This window comes from Lepidochelys olivacea (assembly GCF_965140295.1).
Source record: "Lepidochelys olivacea isolate rLepOli2 genome assembly, chromosome: 3".
Taxonomy (NCBI): Eukaryota; Metazoa; Chordata; order Testudines; family Cheloniidae; genus Lepidochelys; species Lepidochelys olivacea.
Window position 1 is genome coordinate 173,832,038 of NC_140413.1, and position 27,582 is coordinate 173,859,619.

The 27,582-nt window shown below is 44.6% G+C and overlaps 2 protein-coding genes across 7 annotated transcripts in view; both read left to right on the forward strand.

Moving 5' to 3' along the window:
* The window catches only part of PLEKHH2 (pleckstrin homology, MyTH4 and FERM domain containing H2), a 128,796-nt gene extending 109,385 nt beyond the window's left edge, over positions 1-19,411 (forward strand). For 4 of the 6 annotated variants that reach the window (XM_084623538.1, XM_084623536.1, XM_084623535.1 and 1 more), the window contains 3 exons: positions 2,460-2,543; positions 11,695-11,832; positions 12,963-13,707. In XM_084623538.1, the coding sequence (XP_084479664.1) occupies positions 2,460-2,543; positions 11,695-11,832; positions 12,963-13,145 (405 nt within the window). In that variant the 3' untranslated portion in view covers positions 13,146-13,707. Of the gene's footprint in view, positions 1-2,459; positions 2,544-11,694; positions 11,833-12,962; positions 13,708-18,247 lie in introns of those variants that run through there. The other 2 variants (XM_084623533.1, XM_084623534.1) reach the window with 2 other exon arrangements.
* A 2,896-nt stretch (positions 19,412-22,307) lies between these two features.
* Positions 22,308-27,582, forward strand: part of LOC311518087 (ATP-binding cassette sub-family G member 8-like) — a 118,333-nt gene continuing 113,058 nt past the window's right edge. The window contains exons 1-2 of the mRNA XM_084623540.1: positions 22,308-22,438; positions 24,552-24,669. Coding sequence (XP_084479666.1) covers positions 22,425-22,438; positions 24,552-24,669 — 132 coding nt within the window. The 5' untranslated portion in view covers positions 22,308-22,424. The remainder of the gene's footprint in view (positions 22,439-24,551; positions 24,670-27,582) is intronic.

Sequence of the window (27,582 nt, forward strand, 5' to 3'; positions counted from 1 at the left end):
TGCTCTCCCAGCCGATGTCAGAATGATTGAAGTCCCCCATGAAAACCAAGGCCTGTGATCTGGAAACTTCTTTTAGTTGTCTGAAGAAAGCCTCATCTACCTCATCCTCCCATTCTGGTGGTGTGTAGCAAACGCCCACCACAATATCACCCTTGTTGCACTCGCCTCTAAACTTAACCTGAAGACTCTCAGCAGGCTTTTATCCAGTTTCATACTGGAGCTCTGAGCAATCATACTGCTCTCTTCCATACAGTGCAACTCCTCCACCTTCCCCCCCCCCCACCTGTCTTTCTTGAACAGTTTATAGCCATCCATGACTGTGCTCCAGTCATGTGAGTTACCCCACCAAGTCTCTTATTCCAGTCACATCATAGTTTGACTGTGCCAGGACTTCCAATTATTCCTGCTTGTTTCCCAGGCTTCTTGCGTTCATGTACAGGCACCTAAGATAACTAGCCAATTGCCCTAGTTTCTCAATATGAATCAGGAAGCCTCCCCTGTTGCACCCTCCTCCTCCTCAAGTTTCCTCCCAGTATCCCACTTACCGCAGGGCTTAGGTCTCCAACCCCCAGCAAACCTAGTTTAAAGCCCTCCTCACTAGGTTAGCAAGCCTGCCTGCCAAGATGCTTTTCCCTCTCTTTGTTAGATGGATCCCATCTCCTCCTAGCAATCCTTCTTCCTGGAAGATCACATGATCGAAGAATCCAAAGCCCTCTCTCTGACACCACCTGTGCAATGATGCATTTACCTCCACAATTCAATACCTGGGCCTTTTCCTTCAACAGGGAGGATGGATGAGAACATGACTTGCACCTTAAATTCCTTTATCCTTCTTCCCAGAGCCATGTAGTCTGCAGTGACCCACTCAAGGTCATTCTTGGCAGTATCATTGGTGCCCACATGGAGAAGTAGGAAGGGGTAGCAGTCGGAGGGCTTGATCAATCTCAGCAGACATACTGTCACATCCTGAACTCTAGCTCCAGGCAAGCAGCACGCTTCAAGTTTCCCAGTCTGGACAGCAGATGGGTGACTGTCCCCCTTATGAGGGGGTCCCTGACCACCACCACCCATCTCCTCCTCTTGGAGTAGTGATCATGGAACCCCCATCCCTAGGGCAATGCATCCCATGCCTTCTGGTAGATGGGGCTTCCTTCTGATCCCTTTCCTCAGATGACTCTTCCAAACCATGCTTCACCGTAGTTCCTGTGCAGAGAGCCTGAAAAGGATTTCTTACCTCTATCTGCATTGGGGGTACACGGGTTCTCCTCTTTCTTCTTCTGGAGGTCACATGCTGCCAATTTTCTTCCCCATTCTGCAATGCCTTCTCTGATTCTTCAGCATGCTGGGCCAGCAGTACCAAAGGCTGACTTCAATCCAAAAAGTCTACATTTTCTCTAATGCAATGCAGGGTTGATACTTGGGTCTCTAGTCCTTTAACCTTCTCTTCCAATATGGAGACCAGCTTGCACTTTGTACAGATGAAGTTGCTTCTATCCTCTGGAAGAAAGACAAACATGGCACATCTTGTGCAGGTCACAACAGCTGATTGCTCACTAGCCATATTGTCTTCCTTCTGAGAGCCTCTTCAGGTGCTGTAATTACTGCTCACAGAAGCCTGAAAGGCAAAAAAACTCTGGGAACTCTCCCCAGGCAAAATCCCTCTGTTTGCCTCTCCTCTGTTCACAGCTCACTCGGTTCACAACTGGCTGCTTTTTTATAAGGCTGCTGGCTTGAAGCAGTTGCCCTGGCTCAAAGCCTTCCCTGTCAATCACTCAAGGCCCACCTGGAACAAAGCACTCCTAATTCACACTTTTCAAACAAACAATTACTGCTTGGATTAATAATAAGTAAATGCTAATAATATCTAGCCCATGTTTCCCCTGCATTCTAATGTCACTCCACACAGCATCCTCTCGCTACCTTTCACCTTGTTTTGAAGCAGCCTTTTTAAATTAATACTGTTTGGGTCTGCTTCAACTCCTATTAAAGACTTAAATGGGAGTTGGTTTTTGTCCTTAGAAGCATTAATAGAAATTAAATGTACAGAATAAATTTCAAGCAGATTCTCCCTTACTGGCATCTAAGTTACTGTTAAACATCCCACAACTTCGTTACTAAAGGAGACAGTATTGATTGAGACATGAATAATAGGGTTTTTATTGCTTCAGAACTTTGGGCTCAATTTACCTAAAAATCAATAAGCTAAATAAATGTTCGTGTCATGTGTCACCCTTGGACACACAAATCACAACACAGGTCTGGTAAATAAGATGTGATATCATTTTATTTCCCTTCAGACAATCCTAAGATATATACCCTAACTTCTTTGCATCACTTCTGCTTCCTTATATTTTGGTGTGATATCTGACAAATTTTAAAGTGTCTGAGTCTTTTAATTAAGTTACTATTTAAAGCTAACCCCATTTATAACATGTAATGCAATGTTTCTCTTTTTGTAGCCTCTAACATCCACACTTGAGAGTTCCTTCGTATGGCTTGTTGTACATGAAGATGGCATAAGCATTCTAGAATACAGCTTTCTGGTAAAAGAAAAATAGTTTTAGTTTAAATATATTTCAGTAGTGAATATATTGGCCAAATTCATTCCTTATGTATTGCCACTGATTTAAATGAAATTACACCAGTGCTGAAATTGGTCCTGTATGCTTAGATGTGTAGTCCCTCTCTTAAAGCGTAAGTTTGTTACTATAAAATGTTTTAAAGTTACTGCCATGGTTATATTAGTACTGATGGTGGAAGTACCTCTTGATTACTTTGCTTGGTATTTATCTTCTCAGGGAAAGATTTTATATTCTATCAAACTAGTAAATGAAATGATAAAGGAAAATCATAGATAAGATTCCTACAACAACCTGAACTCTTCCCACTTGAGGCTTTTATTTAAATGATCACTCAGACAATATGCACTAATGCAAAGGGATACAAAAATGCATTTACAGTTACATAATGATTATTCCCATTGTATTTGTTGAATACAATTTGTTAAGTCATATTGCCCTGTGTTGTTCAATCATGTAATTAAAGACTTGATTCTTTTCTCACTCAGTTGTGTAAAGTAGTAGTAACTCCATTGAAATCAATGGAGTGGCACTGGTGTAAATCTTGTGTACCTGAGAGGCTCCCTGTTTTAATTCAAATTTCCAAAGGTGTAGAATTAAATGTTGCTATCAGAATGTTAACACTGATTTTCCTTACTTGTTTAATTAAAATTTCTAACATAACATAGCACTAATGTAGACTTTTTCTCTAAACCTGCCTTTGTATTTAAAGATAGGTATAGAGCAGCGGTTCTCAAACTGTGGGTCAGGACCCCCAAGTGGGTCACTACCCCCATTTGAATGGGGTCGCCAGGGCTGACTTAGACTTGCTGAGGCCTGGGGCTGAAGCCCCTGGTATAGAGGAATTAGACAAATGTAATAAATATTAAAGGATGGAAAGAGGGAGAAGAGCAATCAAGCAGATTGAGAGGAAATAGAGGCTGCAGCGTGGTGTTACATCAACACTCTTCTCAATCCTTGAAGGTCTCCAATTTAAGTTCAGCTCAGTTTTTCTTAACATACAACTATGTTCCTCAGCCTGTAAGGTTGGCCTGTCAATGGACCAGGTCACAGGCCGTCAGGCCTAGGGGTCAGAGTGGGACTTGGGAGTGAGGCCTACTGATTAGAGTTCAAACACCAAAGCCAAGGATCGAGACCGAGTCAAAGTCAGGAATCAGAGCCAACAGTCAGGACCGAAGTCAGAGTCCAGGGTTGAGGTGGAGTCAAGAGTCAGAGCTGAGGGTCGGAGCCGGATTACCAGGAGTCAGGGAAGGCAGGAGCAGGACTGGTTCTTTGAGGAGTGTCCCTGTGGGTGCTCCACTTTAGGTATGTCCATGCACCCTGCTCTTGCAATCAGAGATTTGTTGTTTGTAGCAATGCCTGGTTGGATCGCACATGCGCCATCACCTCTCCTGCTGCCTCAGATAAAGGTCCTGCCACAATAGCCCCTACTAAAGAGCCTTTTCCCAAGAAGGCTACAAAAAAGAGGGCTCAGACTTCACCTTCGCAGGAATCAGCTAAGAAAAAACACTCCCCTACTGCCGAGACCACATTGGTATCAACGGCGCCAGGTACGTTGTACTCAGACACCAGGACCATCCGGTACCATGAGTACCCAGAGAGCAAAAGACACGAAGCAGGCAAGCTCTGCCGGAGGCTCAAAAGGCAAAGTAAAACCCTCTGCCACGGTACCGATGGAGCTAAAGAGATACTCGGCACTGAGTGATGCAGTGGTACCTACACTGAATAGCACAAGACTCTCAGCACCGAAGGCTACAATTCACATATCAGTACCACCAGCAACACCGACACAAGTACCGCCATTTCTTTTATCACAGCAGTTTAAGATACAGACCCACTGGTCTCTTCAGCACCAAAATCCCCACTCCTTGGTACTGACAGCACTCCAGTTTGATTGTACTGAGACACCTGACCACTCCACTTAGGTCTGCTCTGCCTCTCTCCAGTGATGATGAGGAGGATGAAGAATGAAGGGGAAATATATGCACCTCCTCACCAATAGCAGGACAGTCCCACCAAACAGGACACCACTCCTCTTCAGAGGCACCTAGCTGGTACAGGCACCCATGGGTGCCACCTCCCATGCCATTCCCATCAGATTGGCACTACTGGGACCCCTGGACAGCATACAGGGCCCTTTATATTGCAAGCCCACCAAGATTGAGAGCACCACATTCTCCATCATCACTGTCAAGGTTCCTCCCCCACTCTGAACTCTAGGGTGGAGATGTGCGGACTTGCATGAAAACCTCCTAAGCTTACTTTTACCAGCTTAGGTTAAAACTTCCCCAAGGTACAAATTAATTTTATCCTTTGTCCTTGGAATAACCACTGCCACCACCAAACTCTAACTGGGTTTACTGGGAAACATAGTTTGGACACGTCTTTCCCCCCAAAATCCTCCCAACCCTTGCACCCCACTTCCTGAGAAAGGTTTGTTAAAAATCCTTACCAATTTGCATAGGTGACCACAGACCCAAACCCTTGGATCTGAGAGCAATGAAAAAGCATTCAGTTTTCTTACAAGAAGACTTAATAGAAGTAAATAGGAGTAAAGGAATCACCCCTGTAAAATCAGGATGGTAGGTACCTTACAGGGTAATCAGATTCAAAACAGAGAATCCCCCCTAGGCAAAACCTTAAGTTACAAAAAAGACAGACAGAAATAGTCATTCTATTCAGCACAATTCTTTTCTCAGCCATTTAAAGAAATCATAATCTAACACATACCTAGCTAGATTACTTACTAAAAGTTCTAAGACTCCATTCCTGGTCTATCCCCGGCAAAGCAGCATACCAACAGACACAGACCCTTTGTTTCTCTCCCTCCTCCCAGCTTTTGAAAATATCTTGTCTCCTCATTGGTCATTTTGGTCAGGTGCCAGCAAGGCTACCTTTAGCTTCTTAACCCTTTACAGGTGAGAGGATTTTTCCTCTGGTCAGGAGGGATTTTAAAGGGGTTTACCCTTCCCTTTACGTTTATGACAATCACCCATACCAGGATCCTCAGAAACCCAGGAGGAAACTGAGGAAACTTCAGACCAGGAAGCCTTACCACTGATGAACCTATCGTCTTCATCACTGGACGAAACTATAATGCCTCAACTCCCCACCACCACCGGGGATGACTTTATGCAATTCCAAGAGCTCTTCAAAAGGGTGGCTGGAGTCATCTGAATATATCCTTAGAGGAGGTACCTGAGTCACCACTTAAATTACTGGACATGTTTCAAACATCTACCTTGCCAAAGGTAGCACTACCGATTAATGATGCCATCATGGAGCCTGCCAAAATCCATCTGGCAGACCTTGGCAACAGCACCTCCATCATGCAAAAGATCTGAAAAAATACTATGTACCATGTAAAGGAATGGAGTTCTTGTTTACACACCCCACACTGAACTCTTTAGTGGTGGACACAGTAAATGAGAGGGGAAGGCAACACCACACCAGAACAACTCCATATGACAAGGAATGGAAGAGGCTAAACCTCTTTGGTTGCAGGGCAGAGTCATCTGCAACATTGCAGTTTCAAATAGTTAATTATGAAGCCCTGCTATCAAAATACACACAATATTTTCCATAATGTCAGAATTTATTGATAGCTTACCAGAAAACAAAAAGGAGCAATTCAAGGCCAACGTTACTGAAGGTCATCTCATTGCCAGGACTCATAGGCGCCGACTTCTACTGGTGCTGGTGGGTGCTCGACCCCCCTCTGCTCCCAGACCTGCCCTGATCCCATTCCAACCCCTTCCCCAAAGTCCCCGCACCAACTTCACCCCCTCCCTGCCCCAATTCCTACTCCTTCCCCAAATCCCTGCCTTGGCCCCACCTCCTCCACTGAGCATGCCATGTTCCTGCTCCTTCCCCCTCCCTCCTGAAGCTTGCTACAGCTGTTTGGCAGCAGCAAGCACTGGGAGGTAGGTGGAGGAGCGGAGACACGGCGTGCTCAGGGGAGGAGGAGGTGAGGTATGGAGGGGAGCTTGGCTGCTGGTTGGTGCAGAGCACCCACTAATTTTTCCCCATGGGTGCTCCAGCCCCAGAGCACCCACGGAGACAGTGCCTATGGCCAGGACAGCACTGCAGGCCTCACTTGACTCCACAGACATGGCAGCAGGCTCCATTGCAACATCGGTGGTCATGCACCGTGCATCATGGTTCCCTCTTTCAGGGTTCCTGACAGAGTTGAGGAAATGGTCAAGGACCTGTCCTTTGAAGCCCCAAAACTATCTGCAGCCAAAATAGATAAGTCCCTTCATACCCTGTAAGATTCAAGGGCAACACTAAAATCCCTGGACAGCTATACACCTACAAATAAGAAGAAACAGGACAGGTATAATGCGCAGAGATTCAGGTCACCACCATACACACAACCACAGAGGCAATACAACCAACACCACAGGTAAAGACAAACCCCGACCCAACCTTTGACATTTGTGGGTTGAGAGGGTTCTGTGTGGGGCAATCTGGGTGTGGACAGTTCAGTGGGGGATCTGGGTGCTGGGGATCTGGAAGCACAATGGCTTGTTGGGGGGTTCTGGATGCAATGGTAATGGGACTCTACAGGGGGGTCCAGCTGAAGGTGGTTGAGGCTAAGTGAGGGGGTGTCTAGGTGTGGGGGGATAGAGCTCGGCCAGGAGGCCTGGGTGTGGGGGGCTTAATGGGGGTTCCAGATGCTGGGGGAGAGGGGCTCAGTGGGGTGGGGATCCATGTGCAGCTGGTTGGGGCTCGTAGGGTGGAGGTGGCTCGTCGAGGTGGTCCAGGTGCAGGGGGAGTGGGGCTCATCGGGGGAGGTTCTGGGTGCGGGGGGGGAGGTGAGGCTCGGTGGGCGGGTCTGGATATAAGGGGGTCTGGATGCAGGGGGGTTGGGTGGATGGGGGAGCAGCTCCCTAAACAGTGATCCGTCCTCCTGCAGCTGAGGAGCGATGAGTTCAGGAAGCACTGGGGGAAGGGGAGAGTTTGCAGAGCTTCCTGCAGCTGGGGGAGAAATTTATAGGTGAGTCTGATACAGCCCTGGATGCCATGCAGGGGAAGAGGAAGTCCTGTCCTCCCCAGCCCAACCGGGACTAGCAGCTGAGCCTGGCACAGGGTAGGAGCCACAAGCCGGGTCTTTCCCAGTCCCGCCCCCTGCCCCACAGTGATCTACCTCTCTCTCGGCTGCCCTGGGCACCTGAAATATACTGCTGGAGAGGGTTGCAGGACTGCTCTTGCAGCTTCCCTTTGCTTACCCGTCAGAAAGCAATTTTTCTGCGGAGAAGCAAAGACATCTGTGGGAGACAAATTCTGTGCATGTGCAGTGGCCCAGAATTCCCCCAGGAGTAGCATTTCCTCTGACCCTGCTCCTAACCCGGGTCACACAAGATCAGGAGGGACAAATCAAAAGTCATCCTAATGTACCTACGTGGCCCAGAAAAACATGGTTCCCTTACCTATTAAAGGTTATGGCATGCCCACCCCGAACTCTTCCTCTAATACCTCATCTCCTCTCCCAAGACGTGGGACACATCCACCAACCCAACCCGACAATATCTCACCTCAAGGCATGGCTACTCCATGGCTGAGAGAAAATGAAACAACCTGCTCGGAGGAAGTAAAAGACATCTTACTGAACAGCCATAGATCAAATACAAGACAGATATATACTCATAAATGGAAATGGTTCAGCATATAGTGCCAGAGCAAACAAATCATACCAACAACCTCTTGTTTACCAAGAGTATTGGATTACATATTAGAACTAAAAACTGGGACTCTCCACAAGCTCTATCAAGGTACACCTTGCAGCTCTCACAGCTTTCCACAATCAGGTGGATGGGGTCACCATATTCACCCACTCAACAACCAAATGCTTCCACAAGGGCATTAAGAACACTTACCCTAAAATAAGGACCCCTATGTGGGACCTCAACCTGGTCTTATGTGGATTTATAAAAATGCTGTTTGAACCGCTAGCCACGTGTTCATTACTCCATCTATCGATGAAGATGGCTTTCCTCATCACCATTATGTCTGCTCGATGTGTGGGAGAACTCGGTGCCCTAATGGCACACCCTCCTAATGGCAACGTTCTTTAAAAGATAAAGTTACCCTAAGACCACACCCCAAATTTCTACCACAAGTTGCCTCTCCTTTTCATTTAAGCCAACCCATTTACCTGCGTTTTTTCCATAACCGCATGCAGACAAGAGAGGCATCACTCCACACCCTGGACATCTGAAGAGCATTAGCCTTCTACATTGAAAGAACAAAAGCCTTTTGAAAAAAATCACCAAAACTATTTGTCTCTAATAGAATGATCAAAAGGGGAAGCCATCATCTCAAAACAGAGACTATCCAAATGGAAATCAGGACCCATCCACTTTTGTTATGAAAAACATCAGTTACAAGCCCCATTGGGAGCCAGCACATACTCTACCAGAGCACTTTCAACATGCATAGCCTTTCTCAATAATGTCCCCATTATGGACATTTGCAGAGCAGCAACTTGGGCATCTGCCCACAAATTCACAAAGCACTATGCTATAGAGCAGGGGTAGTCAATTATTTTTTGTAAAGGTCCAAATTTCTTGGCCAAAGGTATCAAGGTCCAGCCTCCAGAGATACTAATAATAAAAAGCTCTAACAGTAATGATAATAAGTAAATGAAAAGATTTCAGGGTCTGTTCTAAAGCATCTGGCGGGCCGGATTTGGCTCATGGTCTGCCTATTGACTACATCTGCTATAGGGCAACAGTAATCTTTGGACATTCTGTTTGGACTCATGGTCAATCATGAGCAGAACTCCAAAACCGCTCCCTTCCATGGAGAGGCACTGCTCGACAGTCACCTAAAATGGAGCACCCACAGAGACACTCCTCAAAGAAGAAGAGAAGGTTACTCACCCCGTGCAGTAACTAAGGTTCTTTGAGATGGTTGTCCCTATGGGTGCTTCACTACCTTCTCTCCTCCCCTCTACTTTGGCGTTTTATGCTAGATTCTCCGTGGTAGAGACGGAACTGAGGCGGCACGAGACGGCGACGGTGCATGCGTGACCCAACCAGGCACTGCTACTACAGATTTCCAATTACAGGTGCAGGGCACATAGACACACCTAAAGTGGAGCACTCACAGGGACAACCATCTCGAAGAACCTCAGTTACTTCACAAGGTGAATAATCTTCTCTTCTGAGGCAGGAGTGAGGCTAGAACAGGATGGGAACAGAACCTGTCCTGCACCCGGCCTTGGGCTGGAGCTGTGGAGGAGCAGAGCAGGAGCAGGACTTGGAGAGACAAACACAGGGAGACAAACTGTGGGTGTGAGCATAGAGCAGCAGGGAGCTACTGCTAATAAATTTCAGAACCAGCCTGCAGGTTTCCTCAGCCAATGAGGCAGGATGGTCCAACAGGCAGCCTGGCTGGCTCAGTAGGATGTTAGCAGTATTGAACAGGTGCAGCTGAGGGCAGTCTCACTATGGAGGTTCTGACCTCTTCTTGGAAAATGCAGACAAACCTAACACAAAATGTAATGGGGAAAAAGTTAGGGTAATCCTGTCTTTTTTACAGTTTGGATGAGGTCCTTTTTGCTAGTTGAAAAACAAGGGCAAAAAAGAGTTTGGTACCCAGGAGATTAAAATAAATTACTGTACAGATATTTTTCTCATGATAATTTAAAATGTACTGTGGCAAATTGCCAGCACTACTATGATGGGTCTCATACTTTCTCTTCTGGGGGGGGGGGGTTCAGGGCACCATTTCTTGCCCCTCAACTGGGGTATTAACTGCCGCACTAGTGTCCTAGAGGAGGGGAGTGGAGAGGGAGGGACCCAGGCCCGCCCTCTAATCGGGGTCCCAGCCCAGGGGCCCTAGGGATAGCAGTAAACCACTAGAACTAGCGGTTCCTTCCCCTGGGCTACTTCCCTCCCCTGCCCTCCCTCTGCACAAAGCAGGTGTCCCCTTACATAGGGTCTTAGTCTTCTTAGCCCACCACAGCACTTCTCCAAACTCTCCTCTGCTTCCCTCCAAACTGCTCTCTGCTCCAACGCCAATCCACTCCGCTTCAGCTCCTCCAAACAGCTCTCTACTCCCACATCAATCCACTCTACTTCAATTCCTCCAAACTGGTCTCTGCTCCAACACCAATCCACTCTGCTTCAACTCTTCCTCTTATCTGATTGAAGCAGAGGGGTTTTATCATGTGATTGGCTTCAGGTGCTCTAATTAATTTATAGCAAACTTTCTTCCCTTGACAGGAAATAAGGCTCCCTTCCAACACTCTCCTACTGCACTCTGGCCATGCTGTATCACAGTACATATTTTCATGTTCTCTGTAGGTATAAATACCTGCTTACTATATGTTCCATTCTGTGCATCCGATGAAGTAGGCTGTAGCCCACGAAAGCTTATGCTCAAATAAATTTGTTAGTCTCTGAGGTGCAACAAGTAACACAGCTGCTACTCTGATATCTATATTGAAACACTATCCATATTGATTGATATAATATTAGGTCTGAATCAGCACAACAATGGCAGTGACTCAACAGCTACATGTCCAGTGTTGTGTGTTGAATAATACAGGCCAAAAATTCAAAGTGTGCTGCTTCTCTCCATGCAGAAGGTTTTGTGCACTATTAGTTCTGTGAACAAACCACCGATTTTATCCCCATTTGTGAGCACAAAGGGTTTTGCCAATGTGAATTGTATCACTTATACTCACAAAGATTGGATTGAAATCCTTTTTGAAAGTATGGGCCCTGAGATTCGACTTCTTTAGAGCCTGATCGAACTCCCAATAGGACTCTTAACATTGACTTCAATGGGAGTCGGATTGGGCCTTTCATTTCTCATGTAAGTTGTGTGCCTGAGTCCAGACTCAAAAATTGTAACCATTAAACTAAATATATATTACATTAATTAGAAACAGGGCCACTCATGGAAGCAGAAGTCTCTCACAATGAAGGCCTGAGGGAAACAGGCACAAAGTTTGCAATTAGATTCAAAATTCTACAAAAGGGGCTGAAAACAGTATTTTGAAATCAGATGAGTCATTATGTTTGAAGAAGTATTCACTGTAGTCTTTTTCTCTGTATTTTTCTGTATACATGAAACTGTTTTTTCCTTTGTTCTTTCTTTAAAGCGATTAATAGTTACATATGTACACAAAAGTCTGATGACCTTCGGAGGCTACCAAGATGACTTTATGCTGGTAGTTAACAATGCTCAGTCAAAAGACAAGCCAAATGAAAAACTCCTTTTTGCCATGGCAAAACCAAAGGTTGGTACACTAGCTGAAATCATTTCCAGTGTCTGTTGCCTCTTTGTACTTAAGTACCCTTGTGTATATGCACAAGGTGAAGCACCTGCTGTTCAAAACATCCTCCGGTTATTAGTTTTTGCATAATGAATTTAAAGGGGGAAGCAATTAAAAACATAAAAGTCAATTTTCTTGTTTTAATGACCCTTCCCCCAGAGTTCCAGACTTTACAGACAAGGACAATTAGGGAGATAAAAGACAGGAAGTATATACAGTGCCTAAAAATCAGTATAGCTGCAATTTTAAAAAAATGTTTGGGTCCCCATTAAAGCAATGTCTGTATTTTATGATGGCCTTCCAAAAGATTATACACTTCTCCAAAATTCTAGGTCTAAGGAACTCTTTTGGTAATATTAGTCTAGACTCTCTCTCACTACTAATATTGCCTACCAGCATGAACAAAACAAATAAAACCAGAATTTCAGCTATGACTAAGGAGTGAAACTCTAGTTTCTGTAAGCCAGAACAACCTACCAGTAGGATCATAGTTTCCTGTATATAACTTCAGTTCAAAATTGTGTCTCTTCATAGAAATATGCACAGGTGTATGTCAAACAGTTCAAGAAACAGTGATTTTCTATCAAATCATCCCTTTAAAGGGGAGTTTTTTGGCGGTTCCATGGAGAAGGCATGGTGCACAGCCTCCCAGATTTTTGAAGAAAACCCCACAGCCACCTGAGCGTCAGCCCATCTGGACTGTTTCTTTAAGACTTGTGCAGGAGACATACAACACTGCATAGGAAAAGTTAGGCAGCATGAAGTAAAATTATTCCCTAAGAGACATGTATTAGCCTGTAAAACTTTCTCCTAAAGAAGTGGTGGAAACTGTGTTGCTTGAATCATTTAAAATTGTTCAGGACAAAACACTCCATGTACTTACTCTAAGGAGTAATCCTGTATTGGCAGAGAGATAGGCAAGATAACCATAACCCTAACAAGTATTTTTCGCATCTATAATTTCTTTGATAAAATATAAGAACTTTTATAAAAAGATAATGTCAGTCCCTCACTAAAAACTTAGCTATTTCTTCAGGGTCAAAACACAAGTTATCTGTTTCTGGAAAAATATTCTAGTATGTTTCTTGTTACAGATTCTTGAGATCACTCTACTGATTGCCAGCTATATTAACCACTTCCCTCTGCAAAAGGGGGCTGCTCATCATCTCTCTGCTCCAGCACTACTCTCACCTCAAACAGGACAGAAAACCAAGGAATCGGGGAGTCAACCGCTTCTTTCGAACAGCAGACCAACCAAAGGTCCTACTTTGTTATGAAAGGAACAGATACCTGTGAAAATGTATGCTTATGGTATGCTTCCTATATTGACTGAACATCTTTGGATGTGCCAGATATACATCATATGCTAGTTTGTAACACAAGCCAAGAAAGGTGGACTGGTTTCCATTCATTTTAGTTAGAGTTCCCTGTTAAAACTCTGCAAACAAATTGCAGGTGGGGCGATTACCCTATCAGATGAAGCTCACCCCATTTCTGAACACAGGGGTTCAAAAATACTTCTGAAGAGGGTTCTTTTGTGGGTGGGGAGTTGGTCTTTGAAATGATTTCAGTAAGTGTCAGGGATTTTAAAGACATTTCCCCAGGGAGGACAATGTCTTCACCTCTCCACCCTTATTTTTCAAATTATGCAAGTTGCATAACCTTGGTTATGCGAAAGCATACATGTACTTTCCACTCCCTCATGCCTTCTTGTCTGCAATACAAGCACTCCAGGACACAGTCTAAAAGGAGACATTTTTGTGAAAGCCCTTTTAAAAAAGTATTGGCAGCACCTCATTGATCATACATCTTATAATTTATTATAAATGTCTTCTCTTATACAACAGTTTACTTGTGTGATCCCCAGCAATGCGCTGATAGTTTATACACAATTCTTCTTTTTGATTTTCTAAATCTAAATTGGGCATATGCTGTACAAAACATAGTGGATATTTTTAAAAAACAGTGTATATATTCTTTTAAAAATCAGTTTGGCCTGCTAATTTTTTCCCTTCTTTAAATAACATAGTCGAGAAATGAGTAAGTTAGAATTCAAACCACAAACACAATATATAAAGCACTTACATGAATAGGTATATGTAAACTTGGAGACAGACTTCATAAAATGTGTGATGTGTATACTGTACATATCAGTAGTATAGCACAGTATTTTGTAAATATAAGCCTAATACAAGAAAGTGTTCTACTTGTCATTGTTTTAGTGTTCTTCATATTTAATCCATGCATTTCACACCATAATATTAGTATGAGAGCCCATTGCCCATTAAAAACATTTAAGAGATTCAATTCAAACAAACCATTGACCTTGTAGATATATTTCTTAATTTCTGTTGCCACTAATGCTAGTTATCAAGGACATTTATCACTTAAACATGAGTTTTATCCCTCATGGCTTATTCTAGAACCTGGAGTAATGTTATAATGCTGTATTTGTAACCTCTGAAGATTAATAATCTCTGTTTATGGTATCACTTTAAAAAAGTATGGAATCCATCTCATGGTGCTTGCCCCTTACACAAGGCAGAGTTTATATTCCTGAAGGACTGAGACCAGATTATAAAGGACATAATTTCCATTCTTCTATTTTTAAAAACTGGAGAAAGAGATTGAAAGCTGAATTCATAGCATGGGTGCTACAAAGCACTTAATAAGACACCTAATTCTTCTGAACATCTTCTAAATCCTGCTAAATCCACTGGTCTCCATGGCTTCAACACCATTAACAAAATACTGTAGAAGGTTAAAGCTCTGACCTGGAAACTATTAACTGAGAATAACTAGCTGAGTCATTACACAGGCAAAGCCCGCATTGACATTAAGTAAAAAGTGCAGGATCGGCCCCCTGCAACCCAGTTCTACAAGGAAACACATGCTTAATTCTGTGTATGTGAATAGTCTCATTGAGGTCAATAAGCCACACATAACCATAAGTGTTTTTAGGATCAGGGTCTTAGTAATGAATGTCAAGAAATTCCTCTCATCTTGTTAGTGATATTATGCAAGAAGAGATTTTTTTTATTTTGAAGAGAAGATAGAACCTATTAAAGAAATCCAGAGCTCTATTCTAACCGCAAAACGGGGCTCTACATGTGCAAACCACTTCAGCCTTCTGTCTCACATCAGTCTCTCTACAGCTTGCTGGCCAGTCCTTTGTAACACATCAGCAACGGTTACTTTATCCCGCCAGTGGACACAAAGTATTCTTCACAAGCCTCTCTGCTGGAATGCTTTAAGTTTTCTGTTTTGGGTTCCTAGCATTTGCCAAGTTTCAGAAGCATATAATAATGTGGATATCACAACGGCATTGTATAACTTTATCTTGGTTCTTGTATCAGTCTCCTTTTTTCTTCAGATATTTGCCAGTCTCAAAAAGGCTCCATTTGTCTTCCCAGTTCTTGCTTTCACCTCCTTATGGAGTCGGCCATTAGAACTAATTGTACTTCCAAGATACACAAAAACTCATTAACCAAGCCATATTCTTCACTGTTGATCACTTAGGCACTATCATTACCGACTTGTCTTTCGATGACTTTCATTTTCTTTTGGCTTATTCTTAATCCTAGTTCGGTGGTCTCACATTTGATATTAATAGTGGTCTTTTACATAGTATCATCTTCTATGTCCAATGGAGCAATGTCATCTGGAAAATTGAGATTTTGAAGTTTTCCTTTACTCCATATAATTCCTGTATCTTCCTTTGATGTTGCTTTTCATACCACATAATCCATCACAGTGCAGAAGAGGAGAGGTGTTAAGATGCATCCCTGTCACACTCCAGTGACAGTATCCAACCAGTTGGTCTCTCCACTTTGTCCTTACACAGCATTTTGAACCTTCATACAGATTCTTAGTCAGTATGTCTTAGTACATCTGAAGAACAGTGTTATAATACAGTAACTCCTTACTTAAAGTCATCCCGGTTAACGTTGTTTCGTTGTTACGTTGCTGATCAATTAGAGAACATGCTCGTTTAAAGTTGTGCAATGCTCCCTTATAATGTCTTTTGGCAGCCGCCTGCTTTGTCCACTGCTTGCAGGAAGAGCATCCTGTTGCTGCTAGTTGGTGGGGGCTTGGAACCAGGGTGGACCGCCAGCCCCCGTATCAGCTCCCCGCTCCCCTAAGTTCCCTGTGCAGCAGCTGCCCAGCAGGCTATCAGTTGCCAGCAGTTCAGCTGTCCCTTTCCTCACTGCCATGTGCTGCTCCTGCCTTCTGCCTTGGAGCTGCTCTCCAGAGCCTCCTGCTTGCTGGGGGGCGGGGGAGGGAGAAGAGGGGGGCTAATGTCAGGGTGTTCCCCGCCCCCCTGCTCCTGCACCCCGCTTACACCATCTCCATAGAGCAGGGGGGACACAGGACAGGGCTCAGGATGGAGGGAGCTTCCTGGCAGCAGCTGCTGCGGTCTCAGCTTGCTGATTAACTTAACAAGGTAGTGTACTTAAGAGTGGTGTCGGTGTACTTAAAGCGGAAATGCGCATCTCTCTCTCTCACACACACACAGGGTGTGTGGCTGTCTCCCCTCCTTCCATTCGTGCTGCCTTGTAGAGTGTGGGGCTACATTAACAACAATGAGTTAACCCTTGAGGGCTCAGCCAATTGCTAATTCATCATTTAGCAGTAAGGCATTCCCTGGGAAATATCCCACCCTCTGACTCCATCACCTCAACCAAGTTTCACAATCATCATCACTGTGTACAATATTAAATTGTTTGTTTAAAACCTGTATTGTGTGTGTGTGTAGTCTTTTGTCTGGCAAAAAGAAATTTCCCTAGAACCTAACCCACCCCCATTTACATTAATTGTTATGGGGAAATTGGATTAGCTTAACATCATTTCGCTTAAAGTCGCATTTTTCAAGAACATAACTACAACGTTAAGTGAGGAGTTACTGTATTTCTCTTCTTCTCTGTCTTTTGAAAGACCACTCTTAAAATCTATATTGTTTAATATTTGACTCCCCCTGCAAGCAGTAATTTACCTATTTATCATTGTACAGGGGTAGCTACTACCACAAGAGGTGGTTGGTTAGGTGAGTTCTGCTTGGTTAGGTGAGTTCAGCCTTCCAGCCAAACTTCAAAAATGACTCTCCTTTCAGGGTGTGATGGTTCTCAGGGTAACAAGACTGTGAGTCACCTTGTTACCCTTCTTTCTAGCTGGAGGAAGTCTTGCCTGTGGTAACTGGGTGTTAGCTATCTAACACCACCAGCCTCTCAGCCACTCAAGCACTCTCCTCCGGGCTATGTGAGCTCTGTCTTTGCCTTGCAGGTTGAGGTGCCCCCTCCCCCAGTCTCCTTGAAGCATTCCCCTATGATAGCCAACCCCTGACACTGGCTACTCACAGAAAGCTCAGATCTTCTGCTCCCAAAGGAACAGCGTTACCCCAGTTTACCTTAAACCACCACTCTTGTATAACACACAGGACTTGTACTGATACAAAAGAAAGTTTATTTAAGAAAGAATAGAGATTCTGTTAGAAATAAGAGAAAGTGATGGAAACAAATAGTTACAATACAAACAATGTCATAAAACACTAACGAGGGCCTACACTTATAAATAGTTACCCTTTCTGTCTAATAAAGTAGGTTTTTCCCCCAAAACACAGTCAGTTGTAAAGCTGGCTGGCTTTACAGAACAAAGATCTAATTTTTCATGAAAAATACACCTGTTCAACAAGATGTCTCCTCACTGAATGGATCTGGAGTACGTCTCCTGCCTCTGTATTACCCTGTGTGACAGGGTGCGACTCACCACTGTGGCATCCCCAGCTGGATATCCCAGGGATCAGCTCTTCTAGCCAGTGCAGCCTCTTCACTTCTGCTCGAGGGAACCATGTCACGCCCAGGTGTCCTCTTTGTGATACAGCCCTCTGGCTGTGCTGCACTCTGTGCTTCCCCACTTCCACGGGATGTCTCTGTAGTCCCTGTCAAGCCACTTCTCTTAGTGGTGACTACAGTCTACTGTTTAGCCACTTCCCCACTACTCCTAGTCCCAGCCCACGGAACAGCCCAGGGACCTGCTGGTACGGTTGGCGGTGTACCGACTCTTACTGGTACGCCAGACTGGACCGGCTTACTTTCACCTTTGTCCATACCCCTACATCCTGCTTCTCAGTTCAGACTTGTGCTGCAGCTCCACAATAGTTCCCCACTTTGAGCATTGATTGTAGATCAATATTGGCCAAATATTATATGGGTCATCTGTATAGCTAAATATGCTGCGTGGGGGAATAATTGTGCCAACTGTGTTATATCATTGTTTGGTTCAACATATTACAGATGTACATGGTAGTAACATATATTAGTAATATAGCTATAATGCAGGTTGGTTTCAGCCACACAGGCATGATTAAATTGTTTTTATGCAGGATGGAGGTGAACTTTCTTTTTGGATTTGGGTGTGTACACAGACTCCAAAACCTTGAGACATTCTCAGAGGAAGAAGGTATTGTTATTTTTATGGAAATCCTTCAGCTTGGACCATTTTACATCCTTGTGTTTTCTTACTTCAGGGGTAAAAATCTGGCCCCATTGAAGTCAATGGCAAAAGTCCCGTTGACTTCAGTGGGAATCCCACATATTTATCAGATGACAGAGCAATTTCACTGGAGTAACTTTACATGATGCAAGCATAACCATTGGCAATGGTTTCTAACCCACTCCTCTAAACACTATTGAACACTTAGTATTGGTTCAAGAGCACAGTTTAACGGTAACCTCATTGTAGCTCCTTTTGAAGCTTTTTGTGTCAGAGACTAGTTTATTTAATACAAAAATAGCCATTTAAAAAGGAGAGGGGAATAACATGGCTATCTAAAAATCTCTAGTATATCTTACTGAACCTACTGGAAAAACAATAATTGTATGTGTAATTTACCAGTATGTTGAAATGTAACTTGTAGCTCTGACCATGAATTAGTAATTGCAGCACATTTAATTTATGTGTAGAGTATTTGTATTTATTCTTAAGTATATTTAGCACTCACTTTTTGTATAAGGCATTTTTATATAAATTTTAAAGCCTTCTAAAAATAAGGGAACTACCAAAGAGATCGGTCAGATTCTTATGCAAACCCATCAAAATGAAGGCAAAAAAAATGTTAGAGTGACATTTGTTTCATACTGGTTTTAATTTTTTTTAAATATCAAGTCACATAAGCTTTATGGGTTCTAAGAATATAGTGGATATTAAACAAAGAAATTTAAACTATTGAAGCCTTTTGCTAAGCCTACAAAATCTTACACATGTCATCTAAAGTTGGTAAAATTACACTAAAAATATAGTTTTGATATAAGGGAAACAATGTTTATGTTTTAAATAACTATATGTAAATCACAGATCTAATCATGTTTAAGAAAGAGCAATTATTTCCTTAAATGGTGCTAGTTCTATGCAAGTGCTAGGGGAGTTTTTTTTTGTTTTGTTTTTTGGTTGTTGTTAAAAAGTGAAGTACTGTATATATCTGTTTCTAGAGAACAATGTTGTATGAAGAATTATAGTTATAACATTTTCTCATGTTCGTTCAAATCATGTTTTATTCCTTTGCAATAAATATAGTTCTATCTAAAAACCTGCTTATTTCACTCATTCCACTGTTAGGATGTTATCTTGTGAACCAGGAGGTTTAAGTATCTGGGAAAAACACTTCTAACGCTTAGGTAACATTAAGCTAAAAACAATGCTACTGGTATTTATGTAGGCTTGGGAGGATTAGATTTTTATCAAGTAAATGTCAGTAAACATGGATTTCACTGAACACACAAAACCAACAAAATATTTCCATCGATAATTGTAATTTACAGATAGGCAAAGTAAGAAAAATGCTTTTTGAGAACTTAAGAGTTTTATTTAAGGATATTTAGTTTGTATATTTTGACATATGATGTTGACAGTTTATGTTTTAATGATTATAAAGCTTTAACTCTTTGAATCCAACTATCTACACAGTCATTAATTATCTGAACTCTCATTGTCTCATCCCCGCTAACTTCCCACAACTCTGAAATTTAAAATCAATAAAAATAGAAAAAAGTGCTTAAAAATAAACATTGATACTAGCCAACAAAATTATAAAGATAAAAATTGAATTCTGCCAAGCCTATATTGATGCATTTGCTTACTCATTCCTGCCCTTTTCTTCAGTTTAACTATTTTGTTTTTCTGAAACATGGATTATAGCCATGATTTTCAAAAGTGACTTGTGATTTTTGTCTGCTTCTGTTTTTGGGTGCCTAACTTGAAACAGCTCAAAGGGGACTGATCTGCAGAAAATGCACAGCATCCCCCTCTAAAGATCAAGTCCCTATAAAGCATATCAAGTTGGACATTCATCACTAGTTTTTAAATTCTTGGTCTACACTTTTCTAACAGCCTAATCAGAGAACCTTTCACCTCCAAGTTGTCAGTTCAAAGCCAGTTCAGTTTAATAGCAATCAAAAATTCCTATCATTTGGTGTCTATTCAGTGCTCTGTATGACATGAATTTAGTGGTCTAACTAATTCACATAAGAAAAAAAACCATTGCTCTTGCTGGCAGGAAGCTTTCATTCTCAATGTTGCCTGTGCTGAACCAGTTTTCTATTTAAAGAGAATTCCAGTCTTCAGGGCTGTCCAGTTCAGAACCTTTTACAAGAAGTAACTTCACAGGAATAAATGGCTAAAAAACCAAAATTGTTGAATGCTACACAGTGTTGAACTGTCTCACACTATAGTTGCAGACAGATTATTACTATCACCAACAGCAATAGCAGCTGATTTTTGTGAACCAAGTGAAACTGAGCATAGAAAGTATTGCATCATCTACTTATTCAGGTAGGAGACATTGGACAGCAAACACTTTCTATGCTCCATTACCAATTTTTATAGATATAGATATGTGGGTCAAATTTTCCCTGAAGGTAAAGTTTTTTATATGATTGGTATCACTGTGCTATCTTCAGTGAAAACAAAACACAGAGGAAGAGTTTGACCATGTTGATCATCTGGAGTATTGCGTCCAGTTTTGGGGCCCCCCACTATAGAAGGGATGTGGACAAATCGGAGGGAGTTCAGCGGATGGCAATGAAAATTATTAAGGGGCGGGGGCACGTGACTTATGAGGAGAGGCTGAGGGAACTGGGCTTATTTAGTCTGCAGAAGAGAAGAGTGAGGGAGGATTTGATAGCAGCCTTCAACTACCTGAAGGGTGGTTCCAAAGAGGATGGAGCTAGGCTGTTCTCAGTGGTGGCAGATGACAGAACAAGGACCAATGGTCTCAAGTTGCAGTGGGGGAGGTCTAAGTTGGATATTAAGAAAAACTATTTCACTAGGAGGGTGGTGAAGCACTGGAATGGGTTACCTAGGGAGGTGGTGGAATCTCCATCCTTTGAGGTTTTTAAGGCCTGGCTTGACAAGGCCCTGGCTGAAATGATTTAGTTGGGGTTGGTCCTGCTTTGAGCAGGGGGTTGAACTAGATGACCTCCTGAGGTCTCTTCCAACCTGTCATCTATGATTATTCTATGTTGATAATGAGGGTATTTACAGTAGCAAGATACTTGAGCGATCAAATGGGTCAAAGACTACTAATAATTAAGAAGCACTATTCAGTGAGCTGCATAATCTTTGAGGAAGAGGAACAGGTGCAGCTCATTTCTAATCAGTGAAAATATGTTTTAAAAACAGAAAAAGTAAAATTTAAAAATGCTAACTTTATTCAGTAAAAATTTCAGATAAAGATTATTGAATAAGACAACAGCAGGAGTAAACAGTGGCCTTGATCTACAGCAGCTATCCTTGCTTTAATGTAAATCCTGGATGTCTGTCTTCTTCTGCCTCTCAGCTGTTCTGGTAGCTAAAATGACATCACCCCTGTCTCCAAGGATGTTGTTTAGGGCAGTCCTGGCTCCCAGGGAGAAACACAAATGAAGAGTCAGGAAGATGTGAAAAAAGACACAGGGAAGGGAAACATCATGTGTGTGGTAGATGAAGGGAGTGTTTCAGGGCATGGCTACACTACACTGCAGCTACAGACGGGGCTTTTCCATTGCTATAGTAAATCCGGCCCCTGGAGAAGCAGTAACTAGAGCAATGGAAGAATTCTTCTGTCTGTCTAGCTGCCTCACGGGTAGGAGTTAGGTGGACCTAATCATCCTGCCCAGCTGTGGTGTGACATTTTTCACACCCCCTGAGCAATTTAGCTAGGTCGACCTAAATTTTAATGTAGACCAACCCTCTTTGCAGCAGCCCGAGGGAAGGGCTCCCAACCCAGTCCAGCCCCCACACTGATTGGCATGGCTGAAAGGTGGCCAAGCCCCGAAGGCAGGGCGGGGGAGAGACTGGACTCAAGCAGGGCAAGTGTGTGTGTCAGAGAGCGGGGGGTTGCCTCTTGCCTGTATTCCCAAGCTCTGAGGGGCCCCATAGGGCTGAGGGAGGCAACGACCGCCCCCGAACTACAACTCCCATGATGCTCCTGCGTCCTATGTCAGCAGCTGCGTGGTTCCCATGGTGACCAGGAGCTGGGCCCGAGGTCAGAGCGCCCCCAGACCCCCGGCGGCCCCTGAGCAGCGATGCCCAAAGCCAGGTAACTAGGCGGCGGCCGCGTTACTCCCCCCAGGACCCCCGGTGCAGGCTGGGGGCTCGGCGCCTCTGTATCCATTCAGCCGCTGCCTCCCCTTCCGTCCAGCACCTTCTGCCCCGCGCTGTGAGGGGCTGGGTCCTCGCCGCCAGCCTCCCCCCCGTGCCCGCGGCAGGGCCGGGGGGCTCGCACCGCTCGGGGTGGGGGGGCTGGTTGCAGGGAGACCCCCCCTCTGCGCCCGTCCCCTCTGGGCGCCCCGCTGGCACCCCCCGGGCTCCCGGGGAGGTTGGTGCTTTGCAGGTACAGAGATGGAGCCGCCGCCGGGCCCCTCCCGTCCGGCGAGAGGGGCTGTGACAGCGGTGGGATGGAGGGAGGCTTCTGGGAGCTTGTTTTCTCCGCCAGCAGGCTCAGGAAGACACAGCGGGCCAGTGAAATCCGAGTGAAGAGGCTCTGCCGTCACGGCCCACATTTTCAAAGCGAACAGCGTGGGGGTCCCGGCGTAGGACGGGTACTCAGCACGTCCTGAAACGCCGGCTGCTTTAGGGCAGTTTAGGACAGACCCTCAGAAATCGCTGATCTTTTGAAAATGTAGGCCTGTGAGCCTTTCACAGATGTTAAGGTCACCATCACCACCCTGTGCGGCCAGCTTCCGTGTAAAGGCCCAATGGGGAAGTGCCCTGACCCCAGACTTCATACTTTGTGGTAGGAGCTGCTGGAACACCTGGAGGACTTTGAGGAAACCCAAACTTCAGCATTATATGTAGACAGACTGCCACAGTTGCTTTTGGAAGTGTCTTCAATTACTTAGTGTAGGGATATGTCTGCACAGCTGTGACCAGGCTAGCTTTCTTGAGCTACCTTGAATCCAGCTAGTGCAGGGAGCTGACTGTGCAGCACAGGCTTCAGAGTGGGCTAGCAAACTCGGGCTTATACTGCCTATGTTGCACTGTCTTCGCTGCTGTTGTTACATTAGCTTGATTCAAGCTAGCGTTGGTCGACGGGCCTGTGCACAACTTGTCCTGTTGGGATCCAGGAAGTGGACGGGGGTCCAGGAAGTTTCTGCCGACCCACTGCTAAAGGACCTCCCCCCAGCCTAAGGGGAGGATCCACAGGTCCGGGATACCAAATAAGTGCGTGGGAAAACTAAGGAGATAACAGGAACGGGAGTGTGGTCACAGGGCTAAACAAAGGGAACTAGACGGGGACACCGAGCAGAGAACCCCGGACAGTGCCCTCAGAGGTGACAAGGGAGCCAGCGGACGCTGCCCAGAGGAACTCTGCCTGGATGCGTGAATGGATTGAGGAACGGAAATAGGCCCCACAGTTGCAGGAAACCCCGTTGACCAACCTCCTCTCCCTGGTTTTGTAGATGGCCATTTTGGCCAGGGCTAGGAGGAGGCTGACAAGGAGGTCCCACGACTTCGTGGGGCCATGGATAGGGAGTGCGTAGATGAGAAGTTGAGGGGAAAAGTGCAACCAAAAATGTAATAGTATATCCAAGAGGAGCCGGAATAGGAGCTGTAACCTGGCGCACTCCAGTTACACGTGCACCAGGGTCTCCCTCACGCCACAAAAGGGGCAGGGGTCTAGGAGGGGAATGAACCGCACCAAGTACACACCCGTGCTCACGGCTCCGTGAAGGATCCGCCAGCTGACGTCCCCAGTGGGCCTCAGAACCAGGGTCGAATATAGGCTGGCCCACTGGGTGTGCACAACTTGTGCTTGACAGACATACCCTTCGTGCACTTACTACTGACATTGGACGTTACAAAACATTAGTGAAATGGTACATGTTGCATTGGAACACATAGGTTGTTTCTCTGACAATTAAAGATTTTGCTATTAAACTGTCTTAAAATTGCTTCCAAAATGAGAAAATTTATCTCCTAAAAGTATGAGATTTTGGAGGTCTAGAATTCGCTATCATGCCTCTCTGGTCCACAGATTTATTTGTGATTTCTAAGGGGAGGTTCCATACTGAAGCATAACTAGTTCTGATCAAGGATGTATTAATATGCAGAGGGAATGTAGTATTCAAAATCTTCACTTGTCCTTTCAAACCTTAGTGGGAAATATGTATAGGTTCTATGAAGACATCTTATTTTGTTTTCTCTATTAGTGATACTCTGTGGGATATTGCAAAAGCTGAAGTGGAGAAAAACGAAAATCTTGAAGGCAATGGAGATGGAGTGGAAGTTTGGGAAAAATCACTACTCTTTATGGGAAACAAAAATGGGGTAACACTGATATTATGCTTTATTTTACGTGATTACTGTGCTTTCCTTGAAAAGATTGTATCCCACTGAAAACATCTGAAGAGTATATGCAATACCATATCCATTGCAGAAACAAGAAATCTTCCCCAATATGAATCTGTGCAGAGGGCTGGCGTTCATGTGCAGAACAATTAGAAATGTTCATACTATTTACTCCTGAGGGCATTCTGCACCAAAAAATTTCAAATTCTGCACACAATATTTTTAAATTCTGCAAGTTATATTTGTCAATAAATAAATGCAGAGGCTCCAGCATGGCAGGGGGGAGCACAGGCCACTGACTTGTGGAAGGTGGGAGATCACCCTGCAGCCTCCCAACTCCCGGGACATGACTTGGCGGTGAGGCTGCACCCAACCCTGACACAGCACAAGGCCTGGGCTTTCCCCAGAAGCACCCTCGGGCTCTGCCCCTCTGCACTAGGTCTGGGGCAGACAGCTCAACCACGCAGGATCCAAGTGTGGAGGGGCTCAGCTTAGGGGGATCCAGGTTGTTAGGGGGCTTATTCCTTCACCCACTTACTTCCCTGGTCCTTCTCGCATGAACAGAGAGCAACAATACCCGAAGTCCAAAGGTGCAAACAATTTAATGTTTATTGGGGTGAACTTCCAGCAAGCATGATTCCAGTTTCCTTCCTTAGTATCCTCCTTCCCAGCTCTGACACCACCTTACACCTGTGTCCCTGTTCCCATTCCTACCCTTAGCCAAACATGATTCCAACTTCCTTACTCCCATTCCCTGTTCCCATTTCCCCCTTTAGCAAAACATGATTGCAATTTTCTTACCCCCATTCCCTGTTCCCATTTCCTCCTTTAGCAAAACATGATTGCAATTTCCTTACCCCCATTCCCTGTTCCCATCTCCCACCCCCCCACACACCCCCTCACTTCCTCATTGACTACAGATTATATAGTAAAACTTGAGTTCCGCTTAGCTATACCTTAACCAATCATTTTCCTGAAATGTAACTAACCAATCCTAACATATTGTAACATGATTATGTAACCAATTATATCCCACCACCTTAATTAGTTTACACCCAGAAAAATTAATTATACAGCAGACGGGAACAATCACAGAACCAGACAGAGATTATACAGACAAACAATAGCAAAGTGGGTACTATAATGATAAAACAATACAGAAGTGAGGATTTCACATCCCAGTATTGATAAGTGAGTTCTTGCCAGACAGGATGCTATCAAACTAAGTTTCCTTTTACATTTTCTAGGCACTTCCCTTTCTCTGGAGGTGACAGGAATAGAGTCCTGTCCTGATACTGCCTAACAGCCCAATAGCACCTTATTTCAATGTGACTAGTTTGGAATGTGAGGATGTGACCGTTTGCTTCCTAGCTTATGGCTGCCTCTGCTGCTTAGCCAAAGGCCTGAGCCTAAGCACAGGGCCACAAACTGTCACAATAAGAGAAGGCCCTTACACTAGCAGACAGTGATTTTGATTCTTTCTTTTATACCTCTATAACTAGCCAAGCGATAAGAATACACCTAAATTCTTAGAGTATAGGCCTTTACAGACAGACCTGAATATCTATATCCTAACACAGGTGTGTGGTGAGAAGATTCTGTGTGGTACAATCTGGGTGCAGGCAGCTCAGTGGGGGGTCTAGGTGTGGGGGGATCTGGATGCACAGAGGCTCATTGGGGGGTTCCACGTGCAGGGGCAATGGGACTCTGTAGGGGCTTCCAGGTGAAGGTGGCTGGGGCTCAGCGGAGGGGTCTGATTGTGGGAGGCTCAGTGGGGGGGGTCTGGGTGCTGGAGGAGTGGGGCTTGGTGGGGTGGGGGTCTGGGTGCAGGTAGTTGGGAGCTAGTGGTGTGGGAGTCTGGATGTGGGGGCTCAGGGTTGTGCAGGGGGTGGAGCATCGGTGGAGGGTTGAGTGTAGGAAGCTCAGGGGGTGGTCTGGGTGCAGGGGTGGGGGTCCAGAGGCAGGGGCTCTAGGTGTCAAGGGCCCCACTTCTCTAGCACCTAGATGCAGGGGTTGAGGTGCAGTGGGGTGGGGTTCGAGTATGGAGGGATAGGGCGGTTCTGAATGTACCCGGTGTGGCTTGGCAGCTGTGTCTGGGTAATGGAGGTCCGGATGCACAGGAGTTGGGTGGATAGGGGAGCAGCTCTCAGTACAGTGACCCTGATCTGCACAGTTGAGAAGCGATGGGGGCAGGAAGCAGGGGAGGATGCTGAGATTCCTGGGGGAGGTTTCTGGGGGTGAGTCTGACAAAGCCCCAGACACTCCTTACAGGGGAAGAGGCCTGTTCTCTCCTGCCACAGCCCAGCCGGGACTAGAAGCTGATACCAGCTCAGGGTAGGAGCCACTGGCTTTGGTGTCCCCAGCCCTGGGGTGATTTATCTCTGCCAGCTGCTCCGGGTGCCTGAAATAATGTATCTGCTCTGCTCGGGAGTGGTGCAGGACTGCTCTTGCAGCTTCCCTTTGCTTCCGTGTCAGAAAGTCATTTTTCTGTGGGAAAGCAAAGAAATCTGCGGGGGCCATGAATTCTGCGCACACGCAGTGGCACAGAATTCCCCCAGAAGTATCTGTTCTATGCCTTTTTGTTCTGTCAGAAGTTCACTTTTGTGCTAGAAATAAGACAGACTTCAACCATTCTTCTTCATCAGTTAATTAACATAGCAGGTGTAGTTTCATTTAAAAAAACAAACAAACCAAAAAACAGCAGACAGAAATACAGTCCTACTTTTTAGCTCCTGAAATCTGGTCATATAACACATTCATGCAAAGGTTTTATTGAACACACCATGTTAATTAGTAAAAGTCTAACTCTGTTGCATTGGTAATCAGTATTATAACTCAAAAAGTGTTGCATCCAACATAGTGGAATTCTATATTGCTCTTCATCTTGTCAGA